General features: G+C 41.5%; 1 protein-coding gene across 2 annotated transcripts in view; it reads right to left on the reverse strand.

Moving 5' to 3' along the window:
- The window catches only part of POLA1 (DNA polymerase alpha 1, catalytic subunit), a 204035-nt gene extending 180129 nt beyond the window's left edge, over positions 1-23906 (reverse strand). Inside the window, exons 1-14 of one of the 2 annotated variants that reach the window (XM_037377112.1) lie at positions 23808-23906; positions 22059-22183; positions 20934-21030; positions 20364-20444; positions 19464-19579; positions 19145-19207; positions 17582-17680; positions 15658-15853; positions 15252-15426; positions 14168-14346; positions 10651-10763; positions 10095-10211; positions 2717-2791; positions 1378-1516 (exon numbers count right to left, since the gene is read on the reverse strand). In XM_037377112.1, coding sequence (XP_037233009.1) covers positions 1378-1516; positions 2717-2791; positions 10095-10211; positions 10651-10763; positions 14168-14346; positions 15252-15426; positions 15658-15853; positions 17582-17680; positions 19145-19207; positions 19464-19579; positions 20364-20444; positions 20934-21030; positions 22059-22183; positions 23808-23838 — 1606 coding nt within the window. In that variant the 5' untranslated portion in view covers positions 23839-23906. Of the gene's footprint in view, positions 1-1377; positions 1517-2716; positions 2792-10094; positions 10212-10650; positions 10764-14167; positions 14347-15251; positions 15439-15657; positions 15854-17581; positions 17681-19144; positions 19208-19463; positions 19580-20363; positions 20445-20933; positions 21031-22058; positions 22184-23807 lie in introns of both variants that reach the window. The other variant, XM_037377111.1, reaches the window with a different exon arrangement.
- Between the last annotated feature and the right edge of the window lie 3504 nt (positions 23907-27410).

Here is a 27410-nt window from a genome sequence, read left to right on the forward strand (position 1 = left end):
AGGGAAGCCACACAAGAAAGCAAGAACCTTCTGACAAACTAGACACACCCTCCCCTCAACAAAAACCAAAAAACAAACCACCCATCCCACAAAACAAAACACAAAAAAACCCCAACCACCCAGCTTTGGGGCACAAAATCCAGTGCAACCACTACAGAAATTTGCATAAATAGAACTAGCCATCTTAAAAGACAGTTTTCAACAGAGCAGGCATGCTACAGCTCTGAAACGAGCAATTCTGATACCAAGATACAGACTCTCTCTGGAACCTGAACGCTGTAGTAGAGATATGGAAATGGGAAAAAAGAGCTCCCTTCGATTACCATTTCACTCTGGCATGGAGTCAGCATCTGAGCTCAGGCAAGGTAGTTCCTAAGGGGCCAATAATGCACATAAGCATTAAGTAAAACTGAATACTGCCTGAACTGTTGGTTATCACTGCCATTACATCTGTCCTACATGTAGGAGATGAGGAACAAAACAGCTCTGGACTCTTCAGGTGAAGAAAGAAAATATCAAAGAAATACAAGGTCAGCTCTTGGGCAAAGAGCGCAGATGAAAAACCATTCTTAGGCCTTTAAAGTTACTGCCAGAAAGTACACTGCTGCTTGCCAATGTCTTGTGGAAAACCCAGCACAGCTAATCCATCTTTCAGCAGTCAGGGATTTGTCTTGTCTGTTCTAGCTCAAAATCCTTGCTGGTATCAGCTTTGTCAGTGACTGAGCACGGTGCTGAAGAGGAGAATCCTCCCACTGTCAGTGTTCATACTCTCAATTCTACAGTCGAACCAAGTGCCCCAAGGAGTTTGTACTAACAGATGTGCCTGTTGACCAGTATGATCAACTTCCCTACATTCCTGGGAATATACAGCCCACACTGCATGCCACTCATGACGTGGAAAGGATTTCAAACTAAAGAAGCTCCGTACCACAAACTTTTCTAAGCACCAGAAAAAAACCACCCTAATATACAAACAAAAAAGCCATCTAGCACCAGCTTGTCCTTAAAAAGATACATCTGCAGAAAAAGCACAAACATTAAGTTATCAAGAGAAGAAAGAGGAATACATTTCTAGGAAAATAACTCTGGAAGTGGCTTTAGGGTGTGTACTGAAGAGTAGCTACTAGGCACTGCATAGTTCTCTCTCACTGCCAAAGCTATAACCTCATCTGTACAGTCTGCAACTTTATATGGGTAGAGTTCTCAAAGAAGAAAGAATAAGTTTCATTATCTAGTACAAATTGTTACACAGATAAATTGCAAGGTTAATTTACAAAACAATGATTTATCAGTACAATGTCAATCTCCCCTCCTCCCCCGATCTATAATTATGTGTGTTTTCCAGCAACCAAGTATTTCACATGCAAACCACCATACGTGGATTTTTTATTTCCAGCCAGCATGGTCCTTTGATCTTCCTGCTCATCAAGAGAAGTTCCAGGCTAGAGGTGTTAGTTCCAAATACATGTGAAAATGTTTGTCCTTTCAGATCTTGCGGAAGCCGAGGGAATTCAGCCTAGCAAGTAACAGAAAGCAGCGAGTCATTTCACCCCACAGAAGTCTTCAAGGTCGACACATTCTATTCAGATAGCACCTTAAGAAAACTACACAATACCTAACATCACTGTAATTTCCCACAAGCAAAGCCTTAACCTGTAATACCTTACAGTAATCAAAGAAATTACACTATTGACTTGAATAGGTGCATAGCAAAATCAGGACAGTAATGTAAAAATGCACTAAAGCAAGAGTTCTTTATCCATACTGGATCTAAGACAGTATTATCAGCCAAGACTACAACAAAGTTTGATGACCCATTTTAATACAAAAACTGTTCATGCTGTAAACTGAAATAGTTACAGCTGTAACTAGTCTGTCATACAAGGACTGGATAAAGTTTTCTGCACAACTAAAGAAAAATTTGAGATAGCTAGAAAATCCCTATGGGATGATGCTTTTGTACCTAGAACTAGCATTAAAAAAAGGCTTAAAAAGGCACTATCCCAGCAACTGACCCAAGCTGCTGAGTCTCTTACACTTGAAACTAAATCAAGTATTTTTGCTAATGAAAACCAGCTACTGACATTCTTATGAGGATTTTTTTCCATCCTTGCTTACAGCCCTTCAACAGAAGTCTTTCTCACCCAGCTGCTATTTGCAAGAGCCATTATAAGCAGAGATATCAGCTATATTCTGGACATGGATTCAACAAAACATTTAAGGGCAGTAAGCAATTTAAAACATCTTACAGTACTTTGGGCCCTGTTCCAGTAAACTAAAGAGTTGCTTGGCTTATCAGTTGATTCGGTGGCAGGCCAATAAAAAATAAAGCAGGATAATTGGGAATATAGGTCGTTGTAAATCAATAAGCAAATTATAATTGGGGGAGAAGGTAGGAAGAATGTAGTAATTGTAGGAAGTGTTTCTTCCTCTCATGCTTTATTTACACAAATAGAGCTAACACTAACAAATGCATATGTTAAGGTTACCTGATAGTAATTTTTTTTTATTAAGGACTAAACAACATACAAATGATACCCCAAGCTTGTGGCTTTTTTTTTTTTAAATTATAAGACCACAAGCAACTAACTACACACTACAACAGAGGTACAGCCACTAGCTATTAAAGTTCAAATCCTGAAGTTTTAAAATTTGGGGTTTTTAGTAAAATCATAAAATTCTTAATTGGGTAAGAAAACAGGTTAATTATACTCACCGAATATTTAACTTCTAAGTATTCAGATTTTGCTGGAACATCTGGGATCTCAAAGGCATAATATTTTTCCACTTTCTACATAAAACAAAGATGATATTTTTTCAGTATCTCCCAACTGAATATTCATTCTGTCCAATAACAAAGCTAATGAAATAAAGGCCAGCCATAGCATACATGTCTAATATCATGGGCTTGATCATATATTACCAATTCTGCAACTCATTATAACCATCTAAAGACAGTGAGAATTTTTTAGTACCTGTATTTAATCTCTTCAGATTTTCTTAGCATGAACAGTTTCTACAGAATTGACTTACAAATATACTAACCATTACAAAACAAAAAACATACAAGCTTAATAGCTAAGGAAACAGAAATGTTCTGTAAATTCACAGGCTTCACACATACTCATGATGATTGGTGGTTGCAGACCACCACAAAAATCACATAACGGCTGAGGCGGAAAAGCATCTACAGAGGTTGTCTAAGTCCAGCCACCTGCTCAGAGCTGGGTCAGCTACAGCAGGTTGCTTAGGGCTGTCACCAGTTAGGTTCTGAACACCCCCAAGGACAGGACTCCACAGACTCTCTGGGCAACCTCTGCCAGTGCCTGACCTCCCCTACAGTAAAGCAGCAGTTTATGTTCTGATAATTTTAATGTGTTTCAAACGGTACCTGTTTTTCTTGTCCTCCTTTGGGCATCAATGAGAAGAGTCTGCCCGGGTCATCTTTACTCCTGCCCATCAGATCTTTATACACAATGATAAGGTTTGGACTACCAATCCCTCATCCTAAACCTTCTTTTCGCCAAGCTGAAGAGTCTCAGGTGTCTCAACCTCTGCTCACATGACAGATGCTCCAAGCTTTGTTAAGTATCTTTGTGGTCCTGTGCCGGACTCGTTCCAGTACGGACGCACCAGAGAGCTCAGCTGAGCGCAGCTCTCCATACATGTCTCACTAGGGCTACAAAAGGAGGAAGGGCCACTCGCTTGAACCTGCTGGCAATGTTTTGCCTCATGCAGCCCAGGGTGCCCATGGCTGCCTTTGCCACAAGGGTATATTGTTGGCTCTTGCCCAACTTCACGTTTACCAAGACCACCAAGTCCTTCCCTCCAAAGCTTCTTTCCAGCCAGTCAGCCACTGGCATCTACTGATGCCTCAGGTTATTCCTCCCCTGGTGCAGGACCTGTTACTTCCCTTTTCTGAACTTGATGAGATTCCTGGAGGTCTTGAGACATCTCCAGGCTGTTGAGGTCCCTCTGAACAGCAGCACACCCATCTGGTGTATCAGCCACTCCTCCCTGGTTTGGATTGCCTATAGACTGGCTGAGGGTACACTCTGCACCATCGTCCAAGTCATTAACACACAACCCGAGCAGGACTGGACTCAGTACCAAGCCCTGGGTACGCCACTAGGGACTGGCCTCCACCTGCACTATGTGCTGCTGATCACAACCCCTGGAGCCCAGCTCTGCAGCTCGTTTTCAGTCCATCTCGCCGTCCACGCACCTATCCCATACTTGATCAGTTTGTCTCCGAGGATGTTATGGGAGACGGTGTTGAAAGCCTTACTGAAATCAAGATAAACAAGAGCTGCTGCTCTGCCCTTGTCCACCAAGCCAGTCGTCTCTTCACAGAAGGCTACCAGCTTGGTTAAGCGTGACTTCCCCTTTGTAAATCCACACTGAACATTCCCAAGCACCTTCTTGTGCTCTGTGTGTCTGGAAAGCAGTTGTTTTCACAATTAGTTGCCCCATCACCTTTTCTTAGGACTCAAGGTGAGGCTGACCAGCCTCTAGATCCCTGGAATCTCCTCCTCCTCGCCCATCTTGAGGACAGCTTTGACATTAGCTTTCTTCCAGTCCTTAGGAGCCTCCTCTGATCAACATGACCTTTTAAAAATAATGAAGCATCACCTCACAGTGAGATCGGCCAGCTCCCTCCGCACTCATGGATTCATCCCATCAGGACCCACACACCTATGTCTGCCCAATTTGTTTATAAACATTCCCTAACCTGATCCTCTCCACCAAGGACAAGTCTTCTTTCCTTCCGCCTTTCCTTCTGACCTTTTGGGGTCAGGGATTGCTGAAGGCTGGACTCAGCCGCAAAGATCAAGGTGAAGAAGACACTGAGTATCTTGGACTTTTCCATGCCCTTCATCACCACATCCCGGCCCCTTCAGCAGCAGGCCCTCATTTTCCCCTAGTCCTCCTGTATGTATAGAAGCCTTTCCTATCCCTCTTTGCCTCCCTCACTAGATTCAACTGCAGGTGGGCTTTGGCTTTCCTTTTTCCACCATGATATCACCTCCATTAGTCTGACCTCTAATCCCAACACATAAGCTCCTGACTAGCTCTTTGCCCACCCTTAGGCAGGGCTCCATGCACTCCCATTGCTCTGACATGTAAAAGGGAATCCCCCTCCTTGACATCCCAGCCTGTTCTAACTACCTCTTACCCTACCATCCATGATCCCAATGAGCTCGTAACCCTGTAACTGCACACAGTTCCTCCGTTTATATTGCAGGCTTTAGGATATCGGCACTTCAGAGAGGCACCCAAAAGAGCTGACTTCGCAACCATCTGCCAGCTGTTTACTTTATTACAAGCTTAGAACAGAGTCATTTCTATGACAGTACTGTATTTTTCATTTTGAGCAACTTGGGTTTTACTAGAAAGTAGTCAAATTTGTTTACATATCTCTAACAAAGATAGTTAAAACAGCCTTAAGTTCAGTACAACTTTACTGAAAGTATCACATCTGTTTTCTTCAAGAATAATGATTTTCCACAACATGCACAGCTTGTCAGTTTCCAAGAATAACTACCATCATTTTCTAAATAATTATAATATCCTGCGCAACAATGCTGTGGTACTGGCTGAAATACTATGCTCTACCCTGTAATATGTATGCTTTGTCCTGTAATACTTCACAAACCAGCTGCACCACTGTTATGTATTATTGTTATTACGTTATGCAATATCTATGCTACAAGACTACTCTTACACAAAAATTCCTAGAGGCCCCTTAAATTAAAAAGTGTATTTTCACTGGACAGTGCACTAAATTCAGCACATTATACATAGTCAGTGTAACATACCACTAGAGTAATTTTTTTCTTACTAAACAAAGTCACCATAAATTGGAATAAAACTTAAACAAAATACATGAACAGTTAAGTAAGCTCAAAGCTATTTTTTTTTGTTTTGTTTTGGGGTTGTTGGGTCTTTTCCCTTAAATTAATAGCATCAGAAATTGCTCCCTCTGAGCACTCAAGCTTGCTGCTTCTCCTAACACTGCAGTTTTCAGGCTGCAAAGCCTGAGTAGGAGATGAGAAGGCCCTCTGCTATAAATAGGAAAACAACAAATTGAGAAACAACCACCATGGCATCAATGACTACATGGAAGCAGAAAAAAGTAACATAACTTGGTACAAGAGCACCACTATGAAGTCAGAACAGCATTACAAATTAGGATGCAAATGTGTATCTGAACTGTTGAGCCAAAGCAGCACCTCAGAGAAGCAGCACACCATAGCTGTAACATAACAGATGGCAATGTACCGCTTTTAGCTCACATTACTGGTGCCCCACCTCCTTTTTTTTTTTCTTTTAATTTAAAAAAACCCCTCTCAGGCTTCAAGCAAGTTCTTGTTGCAAACGCAAGCTGAACATAGTGTAAAAATAGTATGCTGCAGTGATTCATCTGTGTTATTCCACAGAGCTGAGCTCAATTACACAAGCGTCTGGTCATAACTGCAGTGAATGAATGCTTTGCTGCAGAGTAATCTGCTCTTCAAGTGGCCCTTCAGAAAGCAGAAATGAGCAGCAGTGATTAGCTGCTAAGTTCCTAAGTGGAGTAAGGCTGCTTTCAAATTGATTTGTGAAGACTTGCTAACTTGGCAGCAGTGCAACCCATTGAAGCTACAATTAGCAGCAGGTGCAGGAGGAAATTATATGGCTTAAGTGTATCTGTTCATAGGGACAAAGTTTGGCTCTGGTAAGGCCAAGATGCACACGCGCAGAAAACAACTCGTCTGTATAAATACTGGCTCGCTCCACATTATCACAAAGCCGGGTATTCTGAATAAAAGAACTTTGGGTGCATGGTAGGTATGCTAAACACCTTTCTGATTTCCAGCTAATGATGGAAGAATAGGAGTTTCACAGTACTATGCCAAAACTGAGACTCTGTGTTACTCTGAATGCATTGCTCACAAGTGCTCTGCTCACCTGAGCAATATGGCCATTAGCCTTTTAAGTTTTTCAAAACACCAACCCTTAACACCACAGTAGTGGAACACTGGCTGCACAACACAGAACAGGGGAGTTCTTCTAAAGCATATTAGCTCTTAATCACATACAGTCACAACTGTGCAAAGATCACTTTTTTGAGCATTCACTCAGGTGAGTGCCACCACCATTTCAATTTGAGAGCCCTGCACATCCCTATGGCAACACAGATGCAAGGGCTGTATGACAACACATCTGGTGGTATGACTGCAATGAAAAGAAAGATGACTCCTCCTTATTAAAAACAGATTTATAAGGTACATAACCAGGCAAACTGAGGTGTCTCAGAGAGGAACAAAAGAAAAGGCAGCCACAGGAATGGGATCACCCCACTACTTCCACAATTACCTTGCAGGCAGCAAAAGGACCCCCTGCTGTAGAGATGCTGGCCAGATTTGGTACCACTTGTTCACAGTTAATTTTGTGTTAAGCTGGAATAGCTGAGTTACTGTAATACTCCTTGAATAATCCTCTAAAGGCCCAACCCAGAGCCCTGCTCTCCAATCTTCTCTTTTCACTTATCCCCCACATTACTAGTGCCATAGCCTCCTGCTAGCTCCAGTTCTCATTAAACTCTTCCAAGAGGCAGTGACTATCAAAATCAGCATAAAATTATGTCAGCAAAATAAAGGTGGATAGCCTTTTACCATGTCAGTAAAATTCAGTTTATTGAAGTCTGATGAATTCAAACAGAATTTGAATTCTTACTGTTCAGAAACAACTCTGGTAGGTTATTCCAGAGCTTCTCTGTGCCCTCAACTATCCTGTCTAATATATTCATGAATTAAAATTTATAAATTTGTTCTTTTGCTAAAACTGTCTTTTAAATAGCTTTTTTGCTGCTCATCCCCTTTTAATGTTTTTAGAGAGCAAAAAGGTCTTACCATTATTCTCCATTTTACCAGGCTAAATAAATCAAAGCTCTTCCATAGCCATCTCTGGTATAACTGATTCTCCTTTTGTCTCATCCTTCTAATTGCCATCTTTTGTACCTGTTGTCACTTAAATTAATCTTTTCTCATCAGGGTGATCAAGTGTTATAACATCCTAGGCAAGATCTGAACGGTACCTTAGTGCTGCTACTCCCCCTATTCCTGCTAGAGTTCACTCCTGTGTTACACTCCAGGACCCCAGATGCACTGTAGTCACGGTCCAGACAACACACTGGGTCTTTCACTCCCACCTCTGTGTAAACTCACTAAAAATTTGATAATTTCGAACTAACATCAGAAATAACAGTTCAAATACTTCCTGCATATGGTTTACCTTTGTTTTTAAAAGCCGTCTTTGAACATTAAACTATATTACTCTATTACCTCACTCACACTGTTCTTCCTTAGCACACCATGGAACAGGTGGATGTTTCTTAAGATTCTGTTAGCATATCTGTGTCTTTTGAAAGGCCTCTCCCCCTCCTTCCATTTCTGGAGTACAAGTGTTTGTATCCTCTTAATAAAGAATTGATATGCCCTGAGTTTCCTCCCCCATTCCTGAAAGGGTCTTTTAACAGTGAGCTATTACAAACTTGTTTTTTACCCATTGTTAAATGCATTCCTTTCCAATCTCCATATGTAACAACAAAGTTATAATATACTATACAAGAGAAGTAACACTGAGACAACCGAAAAAGCTAAATTTGCATTAGAGTTTTGAGAGGGAAAATAAGCTAGAACAAAAAAAGCTTTACATAGTAGTAATGGCACATGCATTTTCCCTGAATGATGTAAATAATGCACTAAATAATGCACGTTGATGAAAAGATGTCACGACTTGCATGAATTTGTCATTTGAGAAACACTGCTCACATTTTCACTTTAACAGCTTAAAATTTCAGAAGTACTCTAGCTTTGATTAGATGACCTCCTGAGGGTCTTTCCAACCTGAATTATCATATGAACTTGTTTTTATTTTCCCTCATTTGCATATTGTTAAATTCCATTCTTCCTGCATTTTCTTGCCCTCCCATTTCCTGATCAACTATTCAGGAATTAATCCTATGAAGTCACAAGATTGCCAGCCTGGCAAAAGTTACCAACTGATTTCACGCCACCCACTAATGACAACGAAAGCCAGCTTTGCCAGACTAATGACACGTTACTTCAAGAAACAGAAAAGTTCATAAGCACTTCAGTCTGAACAATCTTTTCTTTGAACTTGCATATTAGCCACCTTTCCCCACACAAACTCTCCACCTCTGTCCCTGCCAAAAGACAAGCGCTCTATGTAAATGAAAAAAAAAAAAAAAAGTCTTCTCACACTAGCAAACTAATTCAGTACAAACCTGCAACACTATCAGCACTATCAGCTCTCTTCCTGAGACTTATGGCCAGTATTGTATTACTGTACATGCAAATTTTCCATTACAGCAACATTTTGTTTTTCCAATGTTCTTTTACAGATTTGTTGAGCAAACATAACACAGAAATGGCCCGTAGGCTGCTCTGGGCTTACAACTCAGTTTCAAGACTGGATGACAGTTCTCACAACTTGTTGCCTCCTGTATAAATGCACTATGACAGTCCATGCTCTGAACAGCACACATTCTAAAAAGATAAATCTGCAAGGGTGCGTGAGAAGAAGGATAAGACGTGCCAAGGGATAAAAGTTCAATACAACACCTGGTCAAATGCAAACATGGTCTAATCCCAGTGTACTGACCTATATATGCTGGACAACACAATCTCTCATTTTAAACTTTGACACCATGAGCTGATGCTGTCTGATACCAGGCTTTAGGTATCAGAACTTCCATCTGTTCTGTATTCTCAGAAAATATCTCAGCAAGCAAGACAGTTTGACATTCAATCCCGTTTCAAAGAAGCTAATGAATGAGTATTTTCTAAAGCAGTATGTTTAAACTTCTAGTGGAATAATCATGTTGCAGATTTGCTGTTCTTAAAGGAGCATGGATATTTGGGAAGATATTTGGGATGGCTTCTACAAGCAGGTACACTTATTACATGTCAGCAGTTACACTGTTTGCATTTCAGTATAACCTCCCCACTGGACAGTGTTTCAACAGATTTACCACCTTATAAACCAGAACAACAGAAAATGACCAAATAGGATGCTTGTAGACAAACCTTGGATTTGAACTTCATGATCTTATACTTTGGTGAAATGTAGTCATTAAACTCCTTGAAAACACTCATCATAGTTACTGGAGTCTCCGTCTCTTTGCCAGTGGATAGGTCCATTTCCTCAAAAACAGAAGTCAGGTTTTACAAATCAAAAAATGCCAGCAGACATGACCAAGTAAGTTGAATTTGTCTTTGCTATTATGAATCATGCATCTGTTCTTTAAGCGAAAGCTACAATGCAATCAGCCAAGAAAACCCAAATTCTAAAATATTATTTGAAACAGAATGTTTAAAAAGCACTAAGCTTTCTAATAATACTTCAAGACAACTTTATTTCCTAAGCAGCAATTCTAAAGGTAACAATTTGTCTGAAGTTGTTAGTTAAGGTCAGGGGGAAGCTGCAACACTCTACTCTGCATCTCACATGTGATACACGTTACCACCTACATCAGACAACACTGGCTTCAACAGTTCCCATAAACACACTACTAGAACTCATAGCCTGCCATAAGCAGAATGAAAGGTACTTACATTTGACATGCTTAAAAGACATACTTACTGTTTCACGTGGCAATAGATAAACAGTTCTCTCAATATTTTTCACTGTCACACAACAGCTGACATAGGTGTTTGCAGATTCAATCCAAACTTTGCCAAATAAAAATACCACACCTAAGGAAGAAGGGCAAAGCGAAGAATTCAATATGCAATTCTTAAATTAATCATTCTTAATGTGGCTTAATGCAGCTTATTACATATTCTTGCATGGAAACACAACCATTTCTGGCTTAGGTCCTTCAATAATGAATCTTCCTGATGTATCAGCACATTATAAATTGTTTTAAACACCAGCTTTACAAATCAATCCCTGTATAGTTCTTCATGCCTCTATCTCCATCACTATACTAACACCCTAATATGTGAAATTCAAAATGGCATCATAGAGCCAGCCTCAGAATTCTGTTCTGATATTCCATTTCTACCTGCATCAGTTTGACAATTCATGCAGAGAGGGAGGAAGAAGAGAGAAGCTAGTGAAAGCTGAAGATAAGCAGAATGCCTGTGCTGTCAATCACTCCGGAATTGCGTTATCTAGAGTTTTTCATTCTTCAGCTAGACTAGTACAATTAACTAATTTTCCCTACACTTTAGTATTGTGAGATCAAGACTCTACTACTAATAAAAAAACTATAGAAAAAAATTCCGAAGACAACAACTAGAAGCTTATCAACCGCAGAAAGTTTTCAACTGACTATTTTTAACAAACGAGGACAATGAAAGATGTATCACACTGCAAGAAATCCTGGATGCTAAGACAGCAGTTACAGCCAAGGTAAATATTCAGAAAGCCTATACAGAGCAAGGCTAGTGCAACTTACTTCCCCGTGGACCATGTCATTACTACACATGCACATCTCTGAGCCAGAGAACTTGGCATTAGCACAAAATGCTGCAAACTACTAATCAAGTGACATTAAACTTTGAAATAACTTAGAACAAAACCAGCTGACTCATGTACAATTTGTGATTTGTAAGTAATATAAACTTCCAAGTACAACTCAAAAACCTGGCTTCACCCGAGGTCCCTTCAAACTCCAAATAATCTGGAATTTGGTTACATGAAAGACACTCCCTACAGTATACTACTATTGATGAAATCAGAAGTATCAGTTCTGAGGCTGCCTCAGAAACAGTGCTTCACATAAAGAAGATTTTGGAGCCTGCGTTTCTCCTTCGTCTGACAATGCACAAATCCTTGATTAACAGTTATAATTTATCTTTGTCATGCGATCTATCAGATGTAAAGGCACCTTTCCTACTCCATTAGTTCAAAGACAAATCAGTGAGGATGCACTAAGATGGATGATAAGAGTTAGAGTGACAGCCTAAGAAAAAAATCGTTTCTTGAGTGCTTGGAATAGATGTGAACGAGACTACTTTTGTCAAGGGCAGAAAATGCTGCGGTTTTGAAGATGATGAGAGCAAAGATACAACCTTCGCTGCACAAAGTATCTTAGAGGTCTTAGCATACAGGCAATCTTCAAGATTTAGACAGGTTTAATAAAAGGATCTAGAGAGAGCTCAAATTACAGATCTAAGTGACAGGGAAGATGAAGTTTGCATCCCCAGCAATCTAATTATTTTTTTTTTTAAGGGAGAAAAAAATCAGGTTTGTATCATACAGAAAGATTAAACTATGGGAGAGACCACAAACAGTAGCTGGTTGCTTGAACAGCTGGCAATATTAAGCATATGGAGAAGTTAACCTGTTAGAGGCATACATATAAGCAGGTGAGGTAGAAAGGATGAAATATGAGACAGTCAAAGAACACGGTAAAAGGCTGCCTGGATTGCAAAGACAAGCTTCAGTCAACTCTAGCATGGACAAAGAAGTGGTCTTAATCCCTAGATTTCACAGAATCAGTGTAATTTAGGATGGAAGGAACCTTTGGAGGTTACCAAGTCAAACACCCACCCACACACACAATAAAAGCAGGGCTAACTTCAAAGTTTTCAGACACACCTCATACATAAAACCAAGATATGAAAGAGAGATCAGGCCCTTTCCCTTGTAAGCCTGATTATGGAAAGAAGAAATAGAAATATAGGAGTAAAACTTATAAAACATGAAGTCTGTGAAAAGAAAGGTCATGTTGCCACTGAACCAAAAGGCAAGCAAAGACAAGAGACAGGGAAAATGTCTTGCAGAGGGGAGAGAAAGGGCAGGGTTTATACATTATTTCTTTAAAATGTTAATAGGATTACAATTCCTACAATGTTAATAGGATACAAGTTCTCTGCCTAAGATAGTAAAGAGAGTTATGAAAAGTAAGCCTCCAAAAAATTATTAAGTTTGAAAGAGTCTTATGATTATGCTATAGTATTTACTCTTCAGGCAATGCATTTGACATCACAGTAAATGAGGCATAAACAAAGATCATGTTCATGTTAAACAAAAAGCAGTATAAAAATTTTCCCTTCTACATTACTAATTGAAAACAGGTGCAGTCTTTATTATTCAATCCTGAAAAAGTCATAATGAGAAAAGAACACTCCTTGCATGCAAGGAACAGAAATCCTTTCATAATTATGTTCCATTCAGCAACCACTGACTTAGAAGACAAAAAAAAAGGAAAAAGAACAATAGTGGGGTCTTCAAAAGTAGCAATTTTATATTAGAGCCATTGATTTCATCAAGATATCATGATTATTACCACTCCCATCACCAAGCTGTTCAGCCCAGCACAGTCTCATATTTAAGTTTGGCATCCCAACTCACAACAAAAGGTGTAACAAAGAAACATATCTGACTCAATGTTTACAGCACCAACCCAAAAAAACCTTCAAAAACATATGGAAGAACCTTCTGGTAAACCTACACGAAGCACAAATTAGAAACTCAAGATCCTAAAGCTGCTGGTGAAATGAGAGGATGGATGGGAAGTGCTTAGAACAGATGCGAACATGACTTCTTTTGTCAGGGCTGAGATCAGAATGCCACAGTTTTGAAGATGATGAGAGCTAGGATTCATACTTCAACTGCACAAAATATCTTAGGGATGTTAATCTAAAGACAATCTTCAAGATCTAGTTTGAATAAAGGGATCTAGATAGACCTTATATTTTTCAGGCCACCTTCCTGCCTTGATAAGAGGCCTTTCCTTTGTGCAAAATTGTGCAACTGCTATTGTACAGGCTTTCTAATTAAGTTACATTTCCAAAAACAAGAAGAAAGCACACTTAGTTATTGCACCACTGAGTAAGACATTTAAAACATCAACTTAATCCTGAAGCGTACAGGGTTTTAAGAAAGCAAACAGGACATCAACATGGAGAAGTGCTAGCAGCTCCCTTTGTACTTCCCTACTACTATACTAGACCAAGAGATGACACTCTTTCTTTTCCCAGCCACAGTACCGAGGCACCAAGGACACAGGTGCAGAAAAACAGGAGATGAACGTTTAAGTTATAAAGCCCAGAGAGACAGCGTATCTAGACATAATTTAGGCAAGTCTGAAAATCTGTTACATAAAAAGAATCAGAATGGCATTTACTGCCTTTAACTGAACAGTTACCTGGCTGACTGTACTGATCTTCATAAGCATCCAGCCAATAAAATCTTAAGACTTGATCATCATCTTCCCCATTCACAAGTGGAAGGAGATTGGGGTCCAGCTGGACTTCTGCCACTACTAGATCGGCTTCATCCTCATCAATTCTGTCCCAGCATGAGACACCTGGGAGAGAACAACTTCTGCAGGTTTTGCAGAAGAAACAAGAAGTAAAATTGTGCCTTTGCTCTAACCACCATTGTTTTGCTTTTTTTTCAGCCCTATATTCTCACACCTTTTGTCATTCTTTCCACTACCAAGCAACATTGCCAATAATGGAGTTTCATCAGATTTCTTCTGAAAAAAAAAAATAAAATCCGAGCCATACAAGTATGGCTCTCGGTACACAACACGCAGGCTTTAAAAAATCATTCACCTCGTATTTCAGCCTTGGTCATTTAAGCCTTTACATAACAAATACATCCACCCATCTGCACAAGTTCCTCAGTGGGAACAACAGATTATTTCAACAAAACTACCTGTTCAGTCATTAAATATTTAAGTCTTTTTGATCATACAAATATTTTACAGTTTAAAGTTATGGAAACACAGGATTCAAGATCCTTCCAAACAAGTAAACAAAACAAAAAAAAAACCCACAACACGGACACCCCCCCCCCCCATTTTTCCTACTTCCAAAGACATGGCTGTTCACCATGTGAAATTACTTCTAGCAATAATACTTTTACCTACAACTAACATTATGAAATACCTTCACAGTTGCTTAGAATAAGCATCATTAGCAATTCTTCATTTTTGCTTACTGGCATCAAAATTTATTGTTCCAACACCCACACTGAGTCACCTCAATGTACTGAAATATGCGTTACATTGTCATGCGCTAAATCCCAAAAACATGAAGTGTTTTTCAATTCAGTAGCTATCAGCATGTTCAACATTACCATTTTTAACATCACTGCAAAAAAAACATTGCATAGCATTATCATCATTCTGTCTGTTTCACAGACAAATACGAAGATAGAAAGTTTATGGATATTGAAAGGCTTCTTGGTGGAAGGAAAAAAAAAAAAAAAAGAGAGATTCTTACAAGACAGATGTCTCTTTCTTCTCTGATTCCAGCTGCTCTGTCTCCTTTTGAATTTCCTTGTCTCTCTTCAGGCTTTCAGCTGTCTCAGGTATAGTTTCCACATGTTCTGCTTCCATAGGTTCATCAAAGTCCTCCTCATCAAAATCCATCATTCCCTGATCATCATCTGGAAGTGCTGCACATAGAACTAAAGGCTTGAATCGTTAAAATGACACACTGTATACTACAGCGGTATGCACAGATAACACACTGTATGCACGAATGTAATATACAGTATTAATATACAAACAAGATACCACATTTAAGCTATCTAAGCATCTAACTAGTATAAACCAAGAAGTGTTTTAACACAAATATGCCATGTTTACAGAGTTTCCAGAACTGGGATTTGACTTCTTTTTGATACCTTCAATAGCTTTCTCTCCTACTGTCTTCACTATTCCCCCATTTTCTGCAGTTTTTTGGACATACTTGGTATCCTCATTTTCAGAGACTATGACAGATTTTGCTGTGTAATTGGGATGTTTAGGATGAAATGAAGCTGGAGGAAGAGTTTCCTTTCTGAGATGAGCAGGAGTTTTCTTTGATACAGGGGTGATTACCTGAAAGACATTTCAGCCACGAATTAAAAAAAAAAACCCAGAAACTCTTAAAAGCAAAAAGGGGGGGGGGGGGGGGGGGGGAGAAATCCTAGCACTTACTATTTCCAGAACTAGTAACCATGGCTGAAGGAAGAGTTCCATACATTTTGCAGCATGACAGCTAAAACCCCTCAAGAGCAAACTAAATTCTACACCATAATTTCTGCTGTGATGTGTTTCTACTATGATTTTAAAAAGTAGCTTACAACAGACCATGGCTGATATCTTATTAAGTTCATGGTTACTTTCACTATTTTTCCCAAATAGCATTACAGCATTCCTAAATTAAAACCTCTATCTGTGTCAACTGAGTTTGTGACAATATATGTCAGGCAGGGACAGAGCCTGGAACAACCGGGGAAGGCCAACACGGCACTTTACAGAGTGCTTCTCCATTGAACTTCCTCATGCTACACATGACAGCGTGAGCAAGGAAAACAAAATCAGATTTCAGCACACTCTGCAAGCCTGAACTCTGAGGCAGTAAGCACAGAGCTTGTTTCTCAGACAGGATACTACTATGGCAGCAGCTACAGAACGCGTGCATGAAGTAGCCTCCACCACGACCAACAACAGGTCTCTGCATCTGCTGACCCTTAACCTTTGGCAAGGGCCAAAACCTTCACCATCAGGGAAAGCTATTATTTACAGACACAGAATTTATAGTTACAAACAATCATTTCTACTGTTTTAATCTCAGTTCAGCTACTTCTACTCTAGCCAACAAACCCAGCCCTTCACTCACCTTTAACAGAAAGCAAACAAACTACCTTCACCAACAATTTTTTGTTAGCCAAGCCAAATGAATTTACTTGTACTTCTGCTTGTCTCCTAAAGTAAAAAGCATCACTGCTACCTTCCTTTTTATGTCCATTTATTTTCTAAGGCTGTAATCTTCATCCTATTCATCTGTTTCATTGCCTAAAATCTCCAATTCCTCTTCCTAGGACCACAAAAGCTATCACTTCAACTGCCTGTCTGGGAATAAATTTCCTCCTCAATGTTTCCTACAGAAGTGACTACTATTTTGCACCATAAAGACAAAGATCCTCTCTTACTATATTTCCCCCTTTTTTCTTTTTCAATTGCTTCTAGGCTCCAACACAGCTGTTACCAAATATCTCATTGGATTTCCAGCTATAAAGACCTTCTCATTTACCAGAACTCTTTAACAAAATGCTAGCCTTCCATCCTTAGCAGCCCATCCCTCTTTTCACTCCCAAATCTTCCACTAGTGTAAACTTCTATCCACAACTTCAATTTCCCATTTGCTTCCCCTTTCTGCAGAAGATGAGTTTCTTAACCTTTTCCACACCCACACACTTTCTTCTGCTTATTTTGCTTCCCATCATCCTTTCCTTACCACAAGGGTGTTTTCTACTCTTAGGAAGAGACAAAGCAAAAGCTAACCTTCATGCGATGCACCTAATGTTATAAAAACATTTCACCTGTCAAACGTAACAGCTACCTACCCCTACTACACTAAAGATACAAAAAGAGTTACACACTGTTTATGTACTAACATGGAAGAGGAAGAGGAAAAATGCATGGAGTTACACAGTAACGTTGCTAAGGAAGCTAACAAGAAAGGTAATTTCTAAAAGCAGAAATCAAAGACAACAGTATTCAAATCAATCAAAACACAGATTAATACTTATGAATGACAACTTTTTTCATTTTTTCCTTTACCTTAGGAGTTTGGGACTGCACAGAGAAAGGATTCAGTGATACTCCAGCAGATCTTTTCCTTTTCAGCATTATAATTGGTGGTGGACTTAGCTGAACAGTCTGAAGATTAAAGCGACAAAACGAAGAGGTGTTGTTTAGTGTTTTCTTTTGCTTCTGTTAGTAATTTTTTCCATCAAAGAAAAAGCAGGTCATCAGTATTCCTCATTTGCCCAAGAAAACACACCTCCTGACACACAACTCAGCCATATAAAAAAAAACAAAGTTACCTGAGCAATCAGGCCATGAAGACAGACACTAGATTTTTTTTGGTACACAGTCTGAGAGAAAAACTGTCATCAGTAAGTGAAAATTTTCAAACAATGGGCATCTCAATAGCTAATCATGCCTTTACTACACGACTATCACAGTAACTGGTGATATGTTCTTCATGTCTGCTGAAACAGTAGTACTGAGCACACATGCCTTAGAAAGGCAGAAGTGCTCTTTCAGCACTGTCACACTTGAGGAAAACCTATTGTAATTTATCTACATGTACAGATACTTTATACTTATCAACAGCTAATAACAAGAGACATTTTAGAAAACAAACAACAAGGCCAAAAAACCAACCTAACTACTGTTTAAGTAAATACAAGCCATAGTGTAATTATTAGCATTGTTTTCCCTAATCAATGCTCCACAAAATGTGACAGCATTAAAACACATTTGCTTAATGATTTGAGGGTTTTTGATAGCCTAACATACTACAACTCTCAGATGCCACAGGGAGGAATAAAATTGCAAGCGCACAAAACCAAGAGAACAACTTGACCTACACCCCTCTTACTGCTCTGTAAAAACACATTATGCTTTTTATGATACAACATACTTCAATTCACCATCTCACCACTACAGCAGTTGCATGCTTTACATGTGAGCAATCCTATCAGTTTTAAGAAATCCTGCTAAGGGACATAAAGTCATTGAGAAGTCATTAATGATGAGGAACAGCCTCATTTAACAGTCCAACCCTGCTACGGCAGCCACCTTGCACACACTCCTAGTGCTGAGAAGGTGTAAATCTGCTCCTTTGTAGCAAACCGTGGAAAGCAGGAGGAGGCAGATAGAAGTTCAGGCTACATCATTTGCTGAAACAGTCCTCCCTCAGCTCCTCTCATGAACCCAAACACGCCAGATGGAAATATCCTACAGTATACTGGCTGGAGCATGGTGATAAACATATATGGTACACATGATTCAGATGCAGGTAAGTCTTGTTTCACTCCAAGCTAACTAAAACCTAGAAGGCTGCATTAGTTTATTATTAATGTGATGTAGAACCTACACTATGTCTAATTAGGGCACAGCAGTTCTGGCTTATCAAACTAGAAGAGTCATGCAACTTCTGCATGGTGGAGATGACAGGTAGACTGCATACATACATGGAATGTACCAAGCACATGTGCTATGGAAGAAATCAATCTTAGATGGTCTAGTTTTATGAAGAAATGTATTTTCTTGATACCACAGCAAGAAAAATGAATGGATTACGATGGTTCGAGCAGATTTTATTAATATACTTACTTCAGCATTAAGATCTTGAAGAATATCCCCTAGTAAATCATCCTTTGACAGGTCCACAGTTTTCTGTAACATAACAGATCAGCCAAACAGTTCTTAGTTATATGTGCAAACCCAATCAGGAGACCAGCAGCAAATGACTAAAGGGTTTCTACAAAACACAAACAATGTTTACAGGAATGCTCCATAGACAACAGACTGTAATAGGAGTTTATGTCTTGCTAGACACAAGAAACTGAAATAAGCCCTTGCTTTATTCCACTCCCACTAAAACACTGTAAACAAGTTAGAAATCTTTAAATTCAAACATGTTAACACTTACATCTGTGTTTTTCTTCCCAGCACTGGCTATAAACATAGACTTAATTGTGTTTGGCTTTGACACCACAGCTTTCTTCACATTCTTTTTATCAACCGTAGATGTTTTGCCACCTTTTCCTACAGAAAAATATAAAATTGTGAATTCTACATCCAAAAAGTTCAGTGTTTAAGGGTCCATTTATTAGCAGGAATAGACAGCTAGCTGAGGTAGTCTACTTCTTCCACCTTTACACTGCTGGCTGAAATGAAGCCTAAACATCTTTAACTTGCTCCCACCTTTATAAAGGCTGCCATGCACACATACAAAAAAGCAAAACCCTATCAGCAGCCTATCATTCACAGTCATGTCAGAGATTCACTTTGCATACTCAAGTTCATACTCCAGAAAAAGGACCAAGATACATTACATGGAAGCACCTCCAGAAAAAGACAAGTATCCAGGAGTTTGGCACTAGGCTTGGATTCTCAACATCAGATGTAACTTCTTGGTTGGCCACCAACTTCACAAAAGTTGGCACAATCATTTAATCCCAGATCCTTAAAAGCATGCCAGGATTTCAGTGGCCAGAGACACCACACATCCTTTAGACACTGGCTTTGGAAATCAAGATCGTTCCTAGATGCATTTGTCCTAGAAATGAAAATCTGACAGAATACTGTTGGCAAAATTGCCCTAGTCATGTTGAAGCAGTTAGCAGCGATTTTACCACATTTTGTGGACCTCTAACTTCTGCAGTACGGAGGCTAAACAAAATCCACAGTCACAGGCATAAAATTACAGAGCTCCAAGTAACATGTCATTTGGCCATATTCACTACATACTGATGCCAAAAAGTTGCCCGGTTTAGGTGCCTTTTAAAAGCCACTGGCAAGCATTCTACAGTGGTCATGTTCAGCCTACCTTTCTTATTGGAACCAAGAGCATCATCATCCAGATCTTCATCAAAGATTTCCCTTCCATCTTCTACATAACCTATCCCATCTGTAAAAAACCAAATTGTTAAAAATTTGCATTTTAAATTCTGATATTTCTAAATATATTCATAATCAAAACTTTTACGTATTTAAACATTTCCCCCCTTTAATATAGAGCAAAATTTATAAATGCAAAAAATGTTTAAAAACCTACAGCACTCTCAGCTCTATCTTCTATTAGACTAAATATATTGCTACCTGTTTAATTAGAAATTATTAATTACAGTACTACTTTTTAAAGTTACATCACTGAGAACTGGAAATAAAATTTCAAACACAGTTCTTAATGAAATATATTTTCATTACCATACTAAAACACTACTATGAGAACAATGCAAAAGATTCATTTCCATATAAAAGCTTACCTCTTTCTTGTCTTCTACAACAATTTTTAAGGATGTACTAACTACAACTTACCTCAAATTATGAACATTGTGAAGCCTAATTGAGTTATAACACTATAATCAAAATAACTCTCCAAATGATTCTTACTTACCATCATCAACAATCCAGTCATCATCCTGTCGTTCTCTGACCATCTTCGAGTATTCTTCCTCATCTATTTCATCATAAACACCTGTGAACTCCTCAACCTACAGTTAAGGTACACTGAGGATTAGCAGTTCCCATACCATTATTTATTAATATAGGTCATCAGTAAGAACATAGAAGTTCCCAAGAAATGTATGGTTTCCTACACTGTTACATTGTTCACAACTAGTAAGCACAGTTATTCATTCAGTTTAAGTTTCCTCTTTGGTAGTTACAAAAGACAGGTTATCAATTTCTAAAAATATCACAGCATCCTGAAATTCAAAATCTACCGAAGCACTCGCAGTACTGCTCATTTCATATTACAAAAAATAAAATAAAAAAAAAAATTAAAAAAAATAAAAAATAAAAAAATAAAAATCCTAGTGATGGAGGCTTCTGACCTTTTGCTCTACACTCAAACACCAAGATGAACTTGGTGAAACAGAAGATGATTTCATGTGTCCAAGCATAATGCTGAAGAAGCTCTTCTGTGCCTCAGGGTAAATTTGCATGTTAACAATCTACACACTTCAGGCTTCTTTAGATTTATCCATCTCAATGTAGAAGTCACTTCCTGTTGGCATTACAATTCACTGGACAGTATCAATGTTACACTGCCAGATTTCAGTTACAGATCAGATACCAGTTAAATACTTAAATTCTGGTTTCTTTGTGGAAACACAGCATGTCAATATGAATTGATTTTGGTCATGTAAAGCTGTGAAATTCATTTAAAGTTTAAAATAACTTGAAGTTTAAAAAAAAAGTACTTCGTATCATAATGTTAGTTACGTAATTGAATCTTAAAAGTTGCCCCTTCCCTGTGGGATAGTTATCAAGCAATACCAAGCATGTTTGACTTGCAGTTAATAAAATCGTTTTCATTTTGAAAACAGAAAGAAATAAATGATACCAGAAAGCAGCAAAACAATTACAGTTATATTCTCAAAAAACATACATCCTTAAAAAAACAAAATCTGATCTGAAAGGCAGTGTTTCTCATAACTTTTAGATATGTATAAAGGGTAGTTAAGCATCTTGGCTCACATTCACTTTTTAATAAAAAGGAAAGATGAGGAATTTTCACCTCATATTTTATTTTTTCTCCAGATTTGGCTTTTTTCAAACGTTCCAGTGCTTCTTGCTGGCCTCTTCTAGACTTCTTCTCACGCCTAGAACGTGATGCCGCAAAACTTCCAGACTCATGCATAGCTGCAATTAAAAAAAACAAGAAATAAGTTTAGTAATGAGCTGCTGTTATCTTTGGTACTTCAGTGTTCAGTGATGTATTAATAGATGGTTGCAGTTTTGCCTAAAATCAACATTGAAATCTACCTGGCTAAAAGCACACAGTCAGGAATGGCTCTTGATAAGCCAATTCTGAAATTATACTGAAGGCATGGTCTCAGACAGACACACAGATCAAACAGACTTTGTGCCAGCTCACATTCAGCAAGAAGCTACCACTTACATTCCCAAAGCACCTCTCAAATCTCATCAACCCTTGGATGAAAAGCATCCCCCCCCCCCCTTTCCTTGGGAATTTCCAGCTCCTTTTATTTTGCATGTCTCCATGACAACTCAGGAGTAGACAGACTTAGAAAAGGCCTATATTGCTACAAAGCAGTAATGGTTTTCATGATGGCTGAGAGTGTGGCTAGATAGAGACAAACTGGTAAATTGCCGGTAGCAGAAGTCTGCCACCCCATTTCCTCTTACAGTGTCTTCCATTCACAGTGCTCCCCCCAGCAAGGTGCTCTCTGCTTCTCTTGACCATTTTCTCTCTTGATTTTTGTGGGGTGTACATTTACCTGACCACAAAGAATGAACGGTCCCAATCCAGCCTATGAAAGCAGACAGCTAGCCCAGGAACGAGACTACGGGTTTTGCGTGACAAGCTGAACAGCTACAGGCAGCAGAGACCCAGGGCTGGTGCGAGCAGCCAGGCCAGGCAGCCAGGGGAGGCCAGTCCATCCCTGGTGACAGCAGGCAACCAAACTGTGAACAGGGCTGCACCCTGGCAGCGCGGCCCGGACAAGTAAGGATTGGGATTGCTGTGTGCTGGGACGGGCTACAAAGGAGCCGTCTGGTAACAGATGTGGAAGAACCGCAAAGCTGTGACACTTCGGGTGTATTTGTGCACGGATTTTCCGTCAGTTCTTTGCGTTTGCTATAAGCAAGCGCCTAAAGCAACGTGCTCCTCCCCAGGCAAACGCATTCTGAGCCCCAGCCGGGCCCGGCCGCGCCTGCCGGTGCCCTCCGCAGCGCAATGCCAGCGCTCCTGCCGGGCACGGCAGCCCCAGCCGGCGGCCCGCGAGGGGGAAGCAGCCCAAGGCCTCGCCGCCCGGGGCAGGCCGGCCCCACCGCCGCGGGTGAGCGCTGCGGGGCCGGAGGGGCTGCGCGGCCGCCCCCGCCGCCGGGCGCAAACCGCCCCAACCTGGCGTAACGCCCCCGCCTGCCGGGGAAGGGCCCCCCCGCTCGGGCGGCGCAGCCACCGGCCCACTGAGCCGCCCCACGGCGCGGAGGGCGCGGGACGCTGCCGGCCCCCGGGCGGCGCCGCTCAGCCCCGGCCCCGCGGGCTGGGGCAGGGGGGGCGGGGGGCTCGGATCGGAGCGCGGCCCGCCGCGCACGCGCGCTCCCGCTCACCGTGCGGACACCCGGTGTGCGCGCGCGCCCGCGCTCTCCTCCCTCTCCCCGTCCCCAGCTCCCCGCTCCAAGCGCCGCTGCCCCCCGCCTCACACCGCACGGCTGGCAGCCGCCGCCCCGCCGCGGGGAGGGAGGCCGCCGCCGCCCCGGGCGCCCCATCCCCTCCGAGCGGGCGCCCCGCGGCCCTCACCGTCCGGGCTCCCAGCGCCGCTCTCGGCCATGGCGCCCGCGCGCTCCGCTCGCGCCAAGGCTCCCGAAAGTGGCGCGAGACGGGAGCCCCGCGAGCCGCCGCCGGGGCGGCAGCCAATCAGCAGCCGCGGCGCCCGCGGGTCCGGCCGCCCCGCGCGGGGGCGGGCCCGGCGCTGCCGCCCGGGGCGGGGGCCGAGCGGCGGCCGCCGGCGGGGCGGGGCGGGAGCGCGCGCTGCCGCGGGACAGGGCCTCCGGGCGCCCCCAGCCCGGAGCCGAGTGCGGGAAGGACGGCCCGGGCGAGGCAGAGCCGTTTCCTGGGGGAGGCCTACGCCGCCGGCGGGCCGAGCACTGGCTGAGGCCTGGGCTGGCGGATGCAACCGCCTCAGGCGCCGGGCCGGGCCTGGCCCGCCGGTGGAGCCGCAGCCGTGCAGTCACTGGTTGATCCCAAGGTTCCGAGCCGGGCTGAGAGCGGCAGCAGACGACACCGTCCCGCGAGTTGCGTCTGCGGGATGTCCAGCAGGGCTTCCACCTGCCACAAGGGTGTCGGGGCCCATGAACCATAGTGACGTGGTGCCTCGATTGGGGCAAAATAATATAAATGCACACTGCTGAACTGGGAGGAGGTGGTCGTTGATGCCAGTCGTCTGAAAGCTGGAGCCAGGCTGCAGCGGGAGGGTCAAGGACTGCCTGTAGCACCACTGTTAGCAGTAGGCCAGTCCCTGTTAGGAGAAACAGGCATTTCCCACACGTTTTTCAACAATATATAACCACTGAAGCTAGAAGTGTGACCACTACAATTACTAACATCTGTGGGAGCCATGGTTCCTTTTTACATATTTAAAGTAGGTATTGTCCTCTGTCACAGGCATCAGGAGCTCCTTCAGTAAATTCTCTCTGGTCTCCTCAGAGAGAGGTAGTGGTTGGCCAGCTTAGCAACAAAATAGCTAATGCAATGGACGCCCTTTTATTTCCCAAATCCCTTTAATTTTTTTCCTTCCTTGCTAGGCATGAAAAAAGGAGATGCAGATTGGATTTCTTAAGAGGCCAGCTGCATAGAGGACTTGGAGAAAAGACTTGTCAGAGCTTCTTCCTTGCATACACCTGACTGGCAGATTGGGGAGATGGAGTATGTTCTGCTGATCTTGATGCTGTGGAGATGGCAAGACTATTATACACCAGCCTTCAGCTGAGGAGCAAGAACTATGTCCAGAAAAGGATATATTTCAGTTTCAAGTGTAGTTGGATATGTTTTTAAAAGCCTCAGTTAAGACAACTGCAGCTTTACAAGTCCTCTCTGAGTCGTCTTAGATCTGTCTGCCTATGACTTCATTAAGAAACCCAGGGAAACCGGTGAGGGTTGTGCTATTTCACCAAAGATTAACCTTGATCTTTTTCCAAAAACACCAGTGTTGGCCAGTCGGTACCCAAATAACTTGCCACCTTCATTTGCAGAATTTTCTGGAGGAGCGTTTTCTGCTCATGAAAATACGTGGGGACTGACTGCAGCTTCTAACAAAGGCAGGTAGCACCAACACTTCAGAGCCATCCGAGAGTGACCAGGACTCTCTCCTTACAGCTGAAATGCTGTTGCTGGAGCATTAGCTGGTATTATTTGGCCTGGATGTACTGACTATTGCCAACTATCTAGAAGAGAGAATTCTTACAGTTTTGAAACTGAAAATTATTTTCCTTCTCCACAAGGACTGCTTTGTACTGGTAAGAGAAAAATAAAAACCTACCAGACATTGATGCTTCTAACTTATCTACCCAGTTTCTAGTACAACACTACATCTCACTGCTGGACCTAGTCTTAAATCGAAGCAGAAATACTACCCTAACCACCTGTGGCAGCTCCCTGGTGCTTAAAAGGGACCGGCCACCCCAGCATCCAGAATGCCCATTCCCAGGCACTCAACAAATCGAGGCCACCTCTCTCAGCAGTAGCTAGTTATTAAATCCGTTTAGATGTAACAAACTCACATCCTTGGAAACACTGGCAACTATAGGAGGAATGCCTATCTGGCCTACTGTCCTGGTTTCAGCTGGGACAGTTTACTTTCTTCTTGGTATCTGGTACAGTTTTGTGTTTTGGTTTTAGTATGAGAATAATATTGATAACACACTGATGTTTCAGCTGTTGCTAAGCAGTGTTTACACTAAGTCAAGGATTTTTCAGCTTCTCACCCCACTCCACCAGTGAGCAGGCTGGGGGTGCACAAGAAGCTGGGAGGGGACATAGCTGGGACACTGGGACACTAACCCCAACTGGCCAAAGAGATATTCCATACCATATGATGTTTCCTCCTCTGCTGAGAATGACTAGTGGGAAAGCTGGCTGGGGCCACTGCTTGGGAACTGGTTGGGTATCAGTCAGCAGGTGGTGAGCAACTGTATTGTGCATCACTTGTTTTGTATATTCCAATTCTTTATTATTATTATTTTCCTTTCCATTTCTCCCTTAAGCTGTCTTAATCTCAATGCCTGGATTTTACTCTTTTTTTTCCTTTTTCCCCCCAATTGTCTCCCCCACTCTCCCATCCCACTGCGGGGGCGGGGGGGGCAGTGAGTGGGTGAGCAAGTGGCTCTGTGGTGTTTAGCTACCTGTCCAGTTAGGCCAAGACACCTACATACAGTCTTTCATTTGGTGCATTTATCAGCTGTTTGGTTTATTTCTGTTTTTAAACACATGCACAAAACAAGATCACATCACTAAGCGTGATGTGGGGTTCAGGTTCAGAAGTTACTCAATTTAAGCCATGATAAAGAAACATTTATAAAATACACGTCACAAAATTGTTCAGTTTAAATAAAATTAGAGTGATACTGCACATTTCATATATACCTAGCTTTCACATGCTTTGGAATTTTAAATTGACTGGATTTTAATGCTTTTGATTAAAATAAAATAATACTCTTTGCCAGCTGTCATGCAAACAGTGGCATGTTTGTCGTTCAGGTGATGCATGATTTGAGCCGGTACACAGTGATACAGTTAATTTACCGAACTGAAGTCATTGCTATAGCTCCACTGTGGGACAGTGCAGATCAAACAAAAGTCTTTTTCATGAATGTTAGTTCAATCCTGACATTCATCTCTGGCCATAACAAGAATGCATCTGTTTCCCACAGCACAGCATAAAAAGCATACTTAAATGCTTGGGGGGTGGGGAGGCAGGACATGCACTTTGCTTTGGAAAAGAAAGTGAACCCAGCAAGATTTGGGACTTCCTCTGCTGAATGGCTTTATCACAGCAGATTACTTTGAGTTGATCTTTAAACTCCCTTGGGACAGTCATACAACAACAACTTGGCGAGACCTTTGCTCAATTGTCTATTGAGTACAAGAAATGGCAATTCTGCTGTGCAGTTCAGAACCATCCAACGTTCTCTCAAGGGAAGTGTCATAGCTGCAGAAAAAAGTGCAAGAAAAGCACGGTAACGAAGATGGTAGACAGCCAAAAACATGGTACAGAAGAGGAAGCTCAGGAAACTCCCAGATTTCAACAAAAGGTGACAAAGATGTATTTTTCCCTGTTGTTTCCTTAGAGCTGTAGTTTAAATACGTAAGTTATGAATAGAAAATACTGTAAACTCATTGCAAGAG

The sequence above is a fragment of the Falco rusticolus genome, chromosome 2, assembly GCF_015220075.1.
Source record: "Falco rusticolus isolate bFalRus1 chromosome 2, bFalRus1.pri, whole genome shotgun sequence".
Taxonomy (NCBI): domain Eukaryota; kingdom Metazoa; phylum Chordata; class Aves; order Falconiformes; family Falconidae; genus Falco; species Falco rusticolus.